Source organism: Nicotiana tabacum, chromosome 14 (assembly GCF_000715075.1).
Source record: "Nicotiana tabacum cultivar K326 chromosome 14, ASM71507v2, whole genome shotgun sequence".
In the NCBI taxonomy this organism is placed as follows: Eukaryota; Viridiplantae; Streptophyta; class Magnoliopsida; order Solanales; family Solanaceae; genus Nicotiana; species Nicotiana tabacum.
Window position 1 is genome coordinate 74170211 of NC_134093.1, and position 12122 is coordinate 74182332.

Genomic DNA, 12122 nt, shown 5'->3' on the forward strand with positions numbered 1-12122 from the left:
CGGTCCCTTTAACACCGGCGGCGCTCCCGGGATCTGATCCATCAGAGCATGGAACTCTTTAGCTTTTTGGTCCATTCGTTCATTCGTTTCTCTCGTGAATCGTATGAGTTCGGATTTGAATGGGTCATTTATGTTGTTGTGGTTCCCATATCCACTTCCGGTGCCTCCTGCCTCGTCAAAACCGAACTCCTCCCTTGGACCGTTGTTACCGGTTCTTTGAACTGTTTCATTTCTAGGAACGCTGGGAGGAATCGGGGCTCTTCCATTGGCATTATTGGAAGCACCCGATAACACCTGTTTCAACTCTGTCATCACCTGATCTTGTCTTGAGAGGTGATCCGTAATTGCCCTTTGCTGCTCTCTTAGGATTTTGACCGTTTCAGCAACGTGTTCATCATCCGCATCATTAGGAGTTGGACTCCTCACATGTTGAGGATTCTGACCTTTGCGAACTGGAGTTATTTCACCTCCTTCATTGCGGGTTTCGCTGGTTGAATTATCCCGCTGAAACACATCTTCACGTTCATTTTGTGCCCCAACATTGTAGACATTGTTGACATCATTAGCTGCCATATCTGATTTTTCTTTTGCTAAGAAAGGAACCAAAATTTGTTAGTAACAGATAAATGGATCAAATCAATTACACAATTGTCTATGCCCCACGATGGGCACCAAACTGTTTACCCATAAAACGGTACAGTTGAATTTGTAATGTAGTTTATAGATACATGAATTAATTCGATCCAGAAATATGAAATAAACAAGAGAAAAAATAAGATTATGAAATAAATTTAAAGGGAATACAAGCTTGGCTATGAACTTATCTCTCCAGTAACAAAAGCAAGAATAATGTTCAAGAATAAAGACAACGAATAGTATTATAAGGTAAAAGCCGACTTAAGCTTTTGTGTACAGAATATTTCATGCTAATTCTCCTATTTATAGCTCTATTTAGGGAGACAAGATCTCCAAATCAAGCTCCTCTTGAATGAGAATAAAACCGTCATTGATGGCTGCATAACGGTTGGCTGTAAATACAGATATTCTTTATAACATCTGCTCATGTAATGCTACCCGATGCCAATTTTTTAAATCTTTGTCATCGGCTACTTTGTCTTCGGTTCGGTTGCACGTGTCACCTCTTCATTCGTCCAACAGCCACTAACTATTACAGACTAGTCCCTCAACAATATTACGGCTAATGATTATGATCATTATTTGTGTATTTTCTTATTACTTAGAAGGATAAAAAACGAACTCACTCTCCATAACCAAATATAAATAAATGAAATAATCAATCAGTTGTCTCATAGTCTACAACTTAAAATCTGACATAGTTGTCACGTAATCACAACAGAAAAAGGGCAAATAGCTAAGTTGTCGAAGGAACACAAAAGTAACTAACGGTTAGTATAATTTTACCTTTGTATATGTCAGCGGAAAGAAATTTTCTTGTTTTGACCTTCTCCTCCGACTATTCACGAGATCCAAAAAAGTAGTACGAAAAATTGTACAAGGAGGAGACAGAGCGACAGAGTTAAAAAGAGAAATAAAAAATGCACCTGTTCAATGCGGCGGCAGTTGTTCGAATGGCAACGAGGTGTCATTCGAACCCTGGCCTGGGGGCAGAAATAGCATTTGGGACGGTGTCATGGTTCCTCTACGCTGGTATCTCTTGTTTTTTAGTACTCTTCGCCGGCATTATGTCCGGTTTGACATTGGGCCTCATGTCTTTGGGTCTCGTCGAACTTGAGATCCTTCAACGAAGTGGCACCCCCTCTGAGAAAAAACAAGCTGGTATCTTCTATTTCATGAATCTATGTGGCTATGACATTTGCTCAGTGGTCATTTTCTTAGGACAGTGTATATCTGAAATGGGTGGATGTATGGTTCATGGGCTAATTGTAAATGCTGAAAATTATTAGGAAGAATCTTTACCAATATATCAACTTTTCTGCTTTTCCATCTTTTCAGCTACGATACTTCCTGTTGTTCAGAAGCAACATCAGCTTCTTGTGACTCTACTTCTGTGTAATGCTGCTGCTATGGAGGTAACCACTGGATACCTGTCTTTTTCATCCACTTTAGGATGTCTTCTATTTAACTTTGCAACCAAAAAAAATGGCGGACCAAAAACATGATGAAGGGGAGGGGGGGAGGTTTATGAGAAAATTTGGAGAGCTTCGTAAATCCATTTACACAGTATATATTGAGGTGTAAAATACCTGTACTTTTACCTAATCCAATATCCTAGACAGTGAGAGAGGCTTGGCGCAGGGGTGGGAGAAAGGAGTGGGGGCCAAGGGGAAACACGAACGAGAAGCTTTAGTAGTTAAATTGGAGCAATGGATTTGTATAAGGTAATTTAGATTCGAACTCATTTTTGGGACTGTTGTAGCTTACATACCCAGCAGCAGCACATATGATGTTAAGGAGGGAATACATTACCGATTAGAAATGAATCCTAAGAGATGTGATTCAAGTTGAATATACTTAAATTCAACCAATGAATTCAAATGAGAAAATGCATATAATTTTTCCTTTTTTACTTACCTAGATAAAATATGGAGAAAATGCTGTCTTTATATAACTTATTAGCTGCGGAGTATATGCTTGAGTATTGTAGTTGAGGAGGATTTGACCTTTACTTCGTTTTCCTTGTTGCTATTTTCAGGCCCTGCCTCTATACCTGGATAAGCTTTTCAACCAATATGTTGCCATTATACTATCAGTAACTTTTGTTTTGTTTTTTGGAGAGGTAAATTACACCACTGGACTTTAATCAGGATCTCAGCATTTAAGATCTATGAATATACTCTGATCCTCCGGCTATTTTTGTTTTTCAGGTTATTCCTCAAGCAATATGCACCAGATATGGACTTGCAGTAGGTTCAAATTTTGTTTGGCTTGTTCGTATTCTGATGATCATATGCTACCCAATTTCTTACCCCATCGGGAAGGTAATCGCTGCAGTCTTTAAGTAATTAGCCTAAAGATAAAGTATGTTATATGATATTTGCCTTGAAAATCATTGGAGTTCTCTAAGGAAGGGGCTCCAAAAGCAAAAACAATGCTGAAGTGATACATTTTGACTCGAAGGAGTGCCATTAATTCAAACATCCTGGATACCTTAATTCTTTTGACAACCTTCGTCTTCCTAGTGATTATGTGTTCAAGTACTTGGTTTGGAAAGAATGAGTATACCATGTTTAGAGGCATTTTAAATGATCTACCTAGTTGTTGGCTTGCTACACGGTTCAATTTTCTTTCAGAGCCTTGCTGTGTACAGAAATTAACTCTACTCTAGGTCATTGGAAAACACTTCCCAATGATTTTGAGAATGTCTATACAAGAAAAGCATGCAATAGTTATGAATTTGTTTGTCACTAAATATGGACATTCGGAGCTTAGCTGACCTGCCTTTGGATAAAAAAGAATATGTTCCTCGTACTCATAAATTAATCATGCTGTACATTCTTTTTTATCATTCTTATTGTTCTTGTCTTAGAAGTAGGTTTCCATTAGGACCAGATATTTGTAACTTTTGGATAATCAATATTGATGTAGTTTTTCCTATTCTGGTGGAGTTATATTTTCAGTTAATTGAATCTTTTTTGCCTCTATACTTATGGATATTATAACATGTCCCATCGCAGCCAGAAGTGTATGGTTTATCATTGATCAACATAATATTGACGGAATTTAGCAGATAGAGGTGTTTCGAATATTTAGATTAACAGCCTTGACTATCTAATTGAATATGGAAACTTCAGATCATGTTCCGACTTCTATGAAGTGCTTGCTCCAAGGTACTTTCAGCTAATGCAGTCCTCTTCAGTTGGACTTTGGATAGACCAGAAAGAACATGTTTGTGAAGTATTTTATTTAAGGATCACCAGATGCTCACTTGTCTTTAAGACTGCTGATGCTTCCTAGAGTCGCTGGACAATTTTGGGAAATGAAAATAATATATAGAAGAAGGAAGTTCCATACACTGCCATATCATATATTTTTCAAAATAATTATTCTAATACTACTTCTATGACGTTGCTCAGATCATCCTAAAATGCCACCACAACCGTTTTGGATCCTCCAAAATAGTGCATTTTTTGATGTTCCGACTCGGGTGCGGTTGCATTTTTGGAGGATCCTAGCAACTAATCTCGTATGGTTTGAACAAGTAGTAGAAGTACTAAAGTCCTATCGCGAGTCGCCTCTTCCTCTGCACTTTTGATTTAGCCAATGCTCTAGCAATTGTCATCTGAATGATATTGAGTTTGTCTGAAGCGAAGTTGATGTTTTCTGCTTGCACCATTTAATAAGTTGGAGGTGGCTTGTATCAAGAAAAGAAATTATATCTTTCTTTATCAAGCTACATTTAAACGGAGCTTTTGTGCCTCTCTATTTTCTGGATCTCTTGACGAAAGTGAAGTTCTCTTAAGTTCTTCAAAAATTTGGTTGGCCAGTTCTTTGAAATAGTAGAGCTTCTGACTTGATGTTGTGCCTTTGCAGATCCTAGACTGTGTATTGGGACATAATGAAGTACTATTTAGACGAGCTCAGTTAAAAGCCCTTGTCTCTATCCACAGTCGAGAGGTCTGTATTGTGTATCTTCAATTTGCAGCTTTGATATTTCTGCAAACTAGCCGTTAACATAAATGTAAGTTCCTTTAGATTTTCCGAAGCCTTGTTTTGTTAATTGGAATTTTCTTCAGGCTGGCAAGGGAGGTGATCTTACACATGATGAGACAACAATCATTAGTGGAGCACTGGATTTAACTGAGAAGGTAGTGATAATGATACTGCCATCCTTGATATGCTTTTCACCCTGCATGCCTGTTCCCATAGGCCATAGATTCTGATGACCTAAGGTTTTAGGAGTCAGTAATGCTTGGCCCTTAAAATTCTCCTGTTTCCCTGTTGTTTTAATTTCTATAGACATAATAACTTTATGAGAAGAGACTTTTGATCAGCTTTTTGCTTAACAAAAATGATCAATGTCCTGAGATTCATGATTCATTTACACATAGCTGAAGTCCGGTGCAGTACCAATTAGTTGGGAATATATCTCATTCATGTTAATAGGTTTACTTTTGGTCATATGCTTTTTAGGAGTCATTTAACCCTATTGGAGATACTAATGTCATTAGGAGATATAGAGAACTTCTTAAGACTGAGGCGTAGTTGTTGGGTTGTTGCTGTATTATTCCAGACTCTCTCACCTTCTCTGTCTTTTGAAATTTGGTAACCTGGAATTTGTTGGTATGACGAGCGTCTCTCTCTCTCTCTCTCTCTCTCTCTCTCTCTCTCTCTCTCTCTATTTATCTCCTTTTTTGTTTGCTATTGATAGACTGCTGAGGAGGCTATGACACCCATCGAGTCAACATTTTCATTGGATGTCAATTCAAAGCTGGACTGGTGAGTGCATTGCTGTTAGTATGAAATGTTTCTGTAATATTCAAACCAAGTCTTCTGCTCTTCACGTTTATGCAAAGCTTCTTGGTTCTCAAAAAATGAGGTGGCACTTTTTATGAAATTTTCCAAAAATTGATCTTGCAAACTAAGTTTTTAAACAATTTGTCATTGGGAATTTTGGTACAAAAAGTTAACATTTCTTTTAAGATTTCCAGAAGTTTCTCAATCTTTCAAAAATAAAAAATTACAACTGGAAATAATCCTTATGATTTGCTTCCATATCTGATAGAAAATATGAAAAAAGTTCCAGACTCTAGTGATATGAGACTATCTAGCTTGGTTCGGAGAGCACTTCTTGGGTTAATTTTTCTTTTGTTTCTAAAATTACGGCCTAAATGTTGAACTGTTGACCCTATTTGTTCGGGTAGGTGTTCACCCCAAAGTATCCAGGACTACATGCATACAACCCTAAGTAACTTATAGCCTGTTTGGCCAAGCTTCAAATATCACCTTATTTTTTGAAGTGCTTTTTCCAAAAGTACTTGTGGAGAGAAGCAGTTTGTATTTGGTAATTAATTTAAAAAGCACTTCTGAGCAGCAATTAGTGTTTGGCCAAGCTTTTAAAAAGTGTTTCTAAGTGAATTTTTCTCAAAGGTGCTTTTCAAAAATGTGCTTTTGGGGAGAAACTACTTTTTTGTACTTCTCCAAAACTGTTTCTGCTTCTATTCAAAAGCACTTTTTTCTTCTTAAAGTTTGGTCAAACACTTTAACTTTAAAAAAAAATATTTTATTTTTGACAAAAAAATGCCTTTGGCTTTGGAGAAGCTTGGCCAAACATGCTATTAATAGAATATGAAAAATCTCTTTTGGAGGAATCAGTAAAGAAAAGACAGTGGGCAAACGACATCACAATCTGTATTTTAAGAGATTATATCAGGCAGTGGAGTGACCACGTGTACTTAGCTTTTTAGTTTTTGAAAGATTTGAAAAGCTGAATTTGGAATCTTCAAAAACAAAGCCCAAACACACATTTTTCAAAAACTCGACTGTATCTGGGAACTCAAGTTTTGAGACGACAACAACAACAACATACCTAGTGTAGTCCCACAAGTAGGGTCTGGGGAGGGTAGAGTGTACGCAGACCTTACCCCTGCCTTTAGAAGGCAGAGAGGCTGTTTCCGGAAGACCCTCGACTCAAGAAGGAAAAAGTAGAGGGGCAATACAAGCAAACCAATCTGACAACCGAAGCGAAAGTACAAAACTTACACTAAATAATGCAATCAGAAAGAAACAAAGGCAACGCCAAGTAATAACAGAAGTCTAGGGATATGAAAAAACACAAAGGACACTAAATGATGTATCAAAGTTACTGCTACAAACAAGAACAACACTCGGCTACCTTACCCTTTACGTTTATACTCAACCTCCACACCTTCCTATCCGTGGTCATGTCCTCAGTCAGTTGGAGTAGCGCCATATCTTGCATAATCACCTCCCCAATACTTATTCGGCCTGCCTCTGCCTCTCCGGTAGCCCTCAAACACCAGCCTCTCACACCTCCTTACCGGAGCATCAATTCCTCTCCTCTTCACATGCCCTAAGTCTCGCCTCCCGCATCTTGTCCTCCACAGGGGCCACGCCCACCTTGTCCCGGATAACTTCATTTCTAATTCTATCTAACCTGGAATGCCCGCACATCGATCTCAACATCCTTATCTCGGCCACCTTCATCTTCTGGACATTGGAGTTTTTGACTGGCCAACACTCTGCCCCATACAGCATAGTCGGTCTGACCACCGCTTTATAGAACTTACCTTTAAGTTTAGGTGGCACATTCTTTTCACACAATACTGGAAGCGAGCCTCCATTTCATCCATCCCGCCCCAATACAATGTGGGACATCCTCGGTGATATCCCCATTCCCTTGTATAACAGACTCAAGGTACTAATTTTCTCTCTTAGGAATGACTTGGGAATCCAGCCACACATCGCCATCCGCTTCCTGAGTCGCGCCACTGAACTTGCACTTCAAGTATTCAGTTTTGGTCCTGCTCAACTTGAAACCTTTAGACTCCAGAGTCTGCCTCCAAACCTCCAACCTCTCGTTAACCCCGCCCCGCGTCTCGTCAATCAGTACAATGTCATCTACAAATAACATGCACCACCGCACCTCCCCTTGAATGCCGCGTCAGCGCGTCGATCGCCAGGGCAAACATGAATGGGCTGAGGGCTGACCCCTGATGCAACCCCATCACAGCCGGGAATTGTTCCGAGTCCCATCCCACTGTCCTTACCCGAGTCGTAGCTCCATCGTACATGTCCTTAATAGTCCTAATGTATGCAACATGAATGCCTCTAGCCTCCAAACATCTCCACAACACCTTCCTCGGCACTTTATCATAAGCTTTCTCTAAGTCAATAAACACCATATGTAAATCCCGCTTCCTCTCCCTATACTGCTCCATCAACCTCCTAACAAGGTGAATAGCTTCTGTAGTCGAAAGCCCTGGCATAAATTCGAATTGGTTCTCAGAAATAGACACAATCCTGCTCACTCTCAGCTCCACCACCCTCTATAATAATTTCATAGTATGGCTCAGTAGCTTGATACCCCGATAGTTGTTGCAATTTTTCTGAAATTTTTAGAAACTTCAGAAAAAGAAAAAAAAACACAACCTTAGTTTCAAGACAAGAGATTCTTCTGTAAATATTTTCCACTTTTTACGTTTTGTGCACACCCTTTACACTCTTACGATGTGGCTGGACTTACTGAGGTCAAGCACTTTACAAGTACCGATGCTGACCAAGTGTCTGTGCGTGGTTGTCATACTTGAATTGATAGTTAACTTCTCAAAAATGTTTGATCAGTTCTAATGATTAAAGGATACTTTTCTTTGCCCCTACATGCATGTGATATTTGGTGAACTATGCATAGCCATAATGCTTAACAAGACTAGTTTTTTTCTCTTCCTTTGGGTTGGTTGCTGGGTATTTAAATGAAACTTAAAAGGAGCTTTTGCCAATTGAACATTAGATGTTTCTTTCAGAAGAAATGAATGCTCTTTCTCTTTGAGCTTTATGTTCTACCTCCATGATGCCCCAGGGCTTTGGTTTGCTGGTAAGAGCGTAACACATGATGTGTGAGTTAGGCGCTTGTCATGGGTTCAAACCCTGCGTAGACAAAAGCTAAGTAAAGAAGGGTAAAGGGGTAGGCCCATTATCCACCAAGTTTCGGACTGTGTGCCACTGGCTTCCCCGTTATCAAAAAGAAAAATATACCTTCATGATAGATTTTCTTTTTTAAAATAAAGAATTCTCTTAAGGCAAATGTTTGTGGATTTCTAGCACGCCATGGTTAGCTATCCTTGAGTTATTGCTTCAGAAGAAGTTTCAACTTCTTTTTTTTTTTACTTCTCAAAATGTTGTATGCATAATAAAGTAAAAGCAACTATTCAGTACTTGACTTTAAATCAGGTATGTTATCTAGATTATGATTTCTAGTAGTCGACTTACACATTATCTTTTCCTGACTGCAGGGAGGCAATGGGAAAAATTCTTGCTCGGGGTCATAGTCGTGTTCCTGTCTACTCTGGCAATCCAAAGAATGTTATTGGACTTCTACTTGTGAGTTCTGAATTCTCACCATCTGGGCAAGTTTTAATTGTAATCTTGCTACTTTTTTCAAGTGATCATTTTGAAACTAATGTTAGGTAAAAAGTCTTCTGACAGTACGGGCCGAAACAGAGACACCAGTTAGTGCAGTTTCTATTCGCAGAATTCCACGGTAATTTTTAATTGTCCACGGGCTGTCTTTTGCATGTATGAACTAATATCCTAACATCATTGTTTGTCATACATCTTACCAGTGTTCCTGCTGATATGCCGCTATATGACATACTAAATGAGTTTCAGAAAGGTAGCAGTCATATGGCTGCAGTGGTGAAGGCTAAAGGGAAAAGCAAAAAGCCTCCCTCAGTAGTTGAGGAACAGAAGTCTGAAGACAATGAAGTCACCAGTGAAGCTGCTCCTCTTCTGATGAAAAAGGATGGAAAATCAGATAATGTCGTCGTTGATATTGAGAAGGCTACAGTGCCAGCAGCGATAAGCACACCAACATCTGGTGATGCAGTGACAAATAGTGTGGCTCATTCATTAGATGATATTGAGGATGCTGAAGTTATTGGTATTATCACCTTGGAAGATGTATTCGAAGAATTGCTACAGGTAACTCTTTGGGGTTATGGATTTCTAACTCTCTCAAACAGTTGTCTATAACGAATGGAACTTACATTTTAGAAACTTATCACTGGTGCAGGAGGAAATTGTGGATGAGACCGATGAGTATGTTGATGTACATAAAAGGTGCTTGAGAATCAGAAACCTTAATTTCACCTTATCTGTATTATTGCTATTGAAGAACAGATTGTAAAATTTCTCCTATTTTTACAGGATTCGTGTGGCAGCAGCAGCAGCTGCTTCATCAGTAGCACGAGCTCCATCAATCCGGAGGTTGACAGCCCAAAAGGCAGCTGTAAGTACACATTATGGATGTATTTATACGACTGTCCTGATAGATGTAAAATTCTTGAAAGTCAAGAATCCACGTAAATTATTTCTACAGGCACGAACTTGAATTGCGCAAATCTGGAATCACATTCTGACATCATCTGATGGTAATATTATTTAAACGTCTCCACTGCATGGGCAAAGAGTTGTCTGTGTACACCTTATTCAATCACATGGTATACACAAATAGTTTTACGACTGTTGCATACCTCTCATTCTCAAGTAGTTATTGGCCTATTTTACCATTATCACGTAAAAGTCTTTGTGAAGTGGACAAATCGGTGAGGGGCGGAAGCCGGAAATTCTCAAAGTTGCGTCGCAGATTAGTGCGCACAATAAATTGTGGCACGTACTAAGGGTTCATATAAATCCTGAGTGGAATAATTTTGAGATGCTTTATTCCACTCAAGATTTGTATGCTTTAGTATTAGTATTAATTACTGCGACGAACTGAAGCACTGTTCTCTTTGATTCTCTTCTAGTTACATTTGTTATTAGAGTTTTAATGATGATAAGAGAGGGAAAATACTATGTTTCTTTTTTTATGAGTGTGACGTTTTGTCTTTTATTGTGGACAGAAGCTGCTTTCTTATAATGGCTAACGTTTATTATTGGATTTCTCAGGGAGGCCAAAGTAAACAAGGACAACCACCTAAGAAGTCCAGTGAGGACATTTCTAGCTCTAGAAGGATACAAGAGAATCTTGAAGAGCCTCTTCTTGAGAACAAGGCTATGAGATCATATGAGCCTTCTAAGAGGCTCTAAAATTTTGCAATCTGATTTATAATTTTGTGAGAATATATTTCTTTTATGCGAAAACTTCCTTATTGTCCATAAATTTCTCAGGTTTATTAATGGGATAAATTCACAAATACCTATTGAAGTCAAAATAATTACCCTTCCTCTACCTATTAAGAATCCTACCCATTAAATAATTACCATTATACCTATTTTAGTGCCCAACTCCTACATCAGCCATCTAACCTCTATTTCCTCTTTTTTTTTTTCTTTTTTTTTTTGTCCTTTTTTCTGTTTCCTTCTTTTCTTTTCTTTTCTTTTTTTTTTCCTTTTTTTCTCTTTTTCATTCCATTCATTTTTTTCCAAACTATATTTTTCTTTTTATCTGTTACGACCCAAAATCCTAACCAATCGGGACCGTGATGGCATCTAACACCGCTTGCTAGGCAAGCCAATGCACAACTGAAAGATACAAAAGAATTGCAATTAACAACTTACAGCAAGATAATAATATAGTATAAAAGCAACTCGAAAGTATTCATGATAAGTCTAAGATCAACACTAACGTTCAACCATCCCAAGACGTGGAGTCACAAGTACATGAGCTACTAGAGTTTACTAAATACAGTTTTGAAAGAAATATAATACTGTCAGAAATGTAGAAACAATACAATAGAAATAGGAAGATGACTCTAAGGCTTGCGAATGGAATGCAGCTCAATCTCGAATCACCTGACTGGTATCCGCTAAGCACCTCTCGGGAATCCGCCTTTACTAATGTCTAGATCTGCATAAGAAGTGCAGAAATATAATATGAGTACAACCGACCCAATGTACTCAGTAAGTATAGAGCCTAACCCCGACAAGGTAGTGACGAGACTAAGACAAGATACCTATAATAAACCTATGCAATTATATATCAAGAAGTAACAAAATAACTGGTAAAATATCAAGTATAATAACGGGATAACAAGTGAAAGGGATAACAAGTACACAAGTAAAGGGGCTTAAAATGGGAAAATAATGTAAAGCGTCACTAAGTAAGCCACAACTCGTAGTTTTACAACATCTATAAACAATCTTTCAAAATTAAATAATGAAGCCACAAAGCCATGTCCATAATCCGAATATCAAAGTAAGGGATAATAAAACTAACAAAAGGCACGGCATCACCCTTCGTGCTTTTACTCTCATCCTCACATCATATTATAATAGCAACCACAGAAACACCATTTGTGCATATCCTCACTTTCACTCAAGCAAGGAAACACCCTTCGTGTAATGATATCAACATATGAATAAAGCACGGAAACACCCTTCGTGCACAATCATTCTTCCTCATAAGCACGACAACACCATTCGTGCATTTCAGTCTTCCTCACCAAACATCACATACAACACAA

The 12122-nt window shown here is 38.4% G+C and overlaps 1 protein-coding gene across 1 annotated transcript; it reads left to right on the forward strand.

Annotated features, from left to right (window-relative positions):
* Positions 1 to 1309: 1309 nt before the first annotated feature.
* LOC107798312 (DUF21 domain-containing protein At4g14240-like) lies at positions 1310 to 10871 on the forward strand. The gene is made up of 13 exons (XM_016621284.2): positions 1310 to 1797; positions 1975 to 2051; positions 2675 to 2758; positions 2847 to 2960; positions 4513 to 4596; positions 4716 to 4787; positions 5351 to 5418; positions 8952 to 9039; positions 9126 to 9199; positions 9282 to 9639; positions 9731 to 9777; positions 9865 to 9946; positions 10606 to 10871. The coding sequence occupies exons 1-13, from the start codon at positions 1557 to 1559 to the stop codon at positions 10744 to 10746; spliced, it is 1530 nt and encodes a 509-aa protein (XP_016476770.1). The 5' UTR covers positions 1310 to 1556; the 3' UTR covers positions 10747 to 10871.
* Positions 10872 to 12122: the final 1251 nt, after the last annotated feature.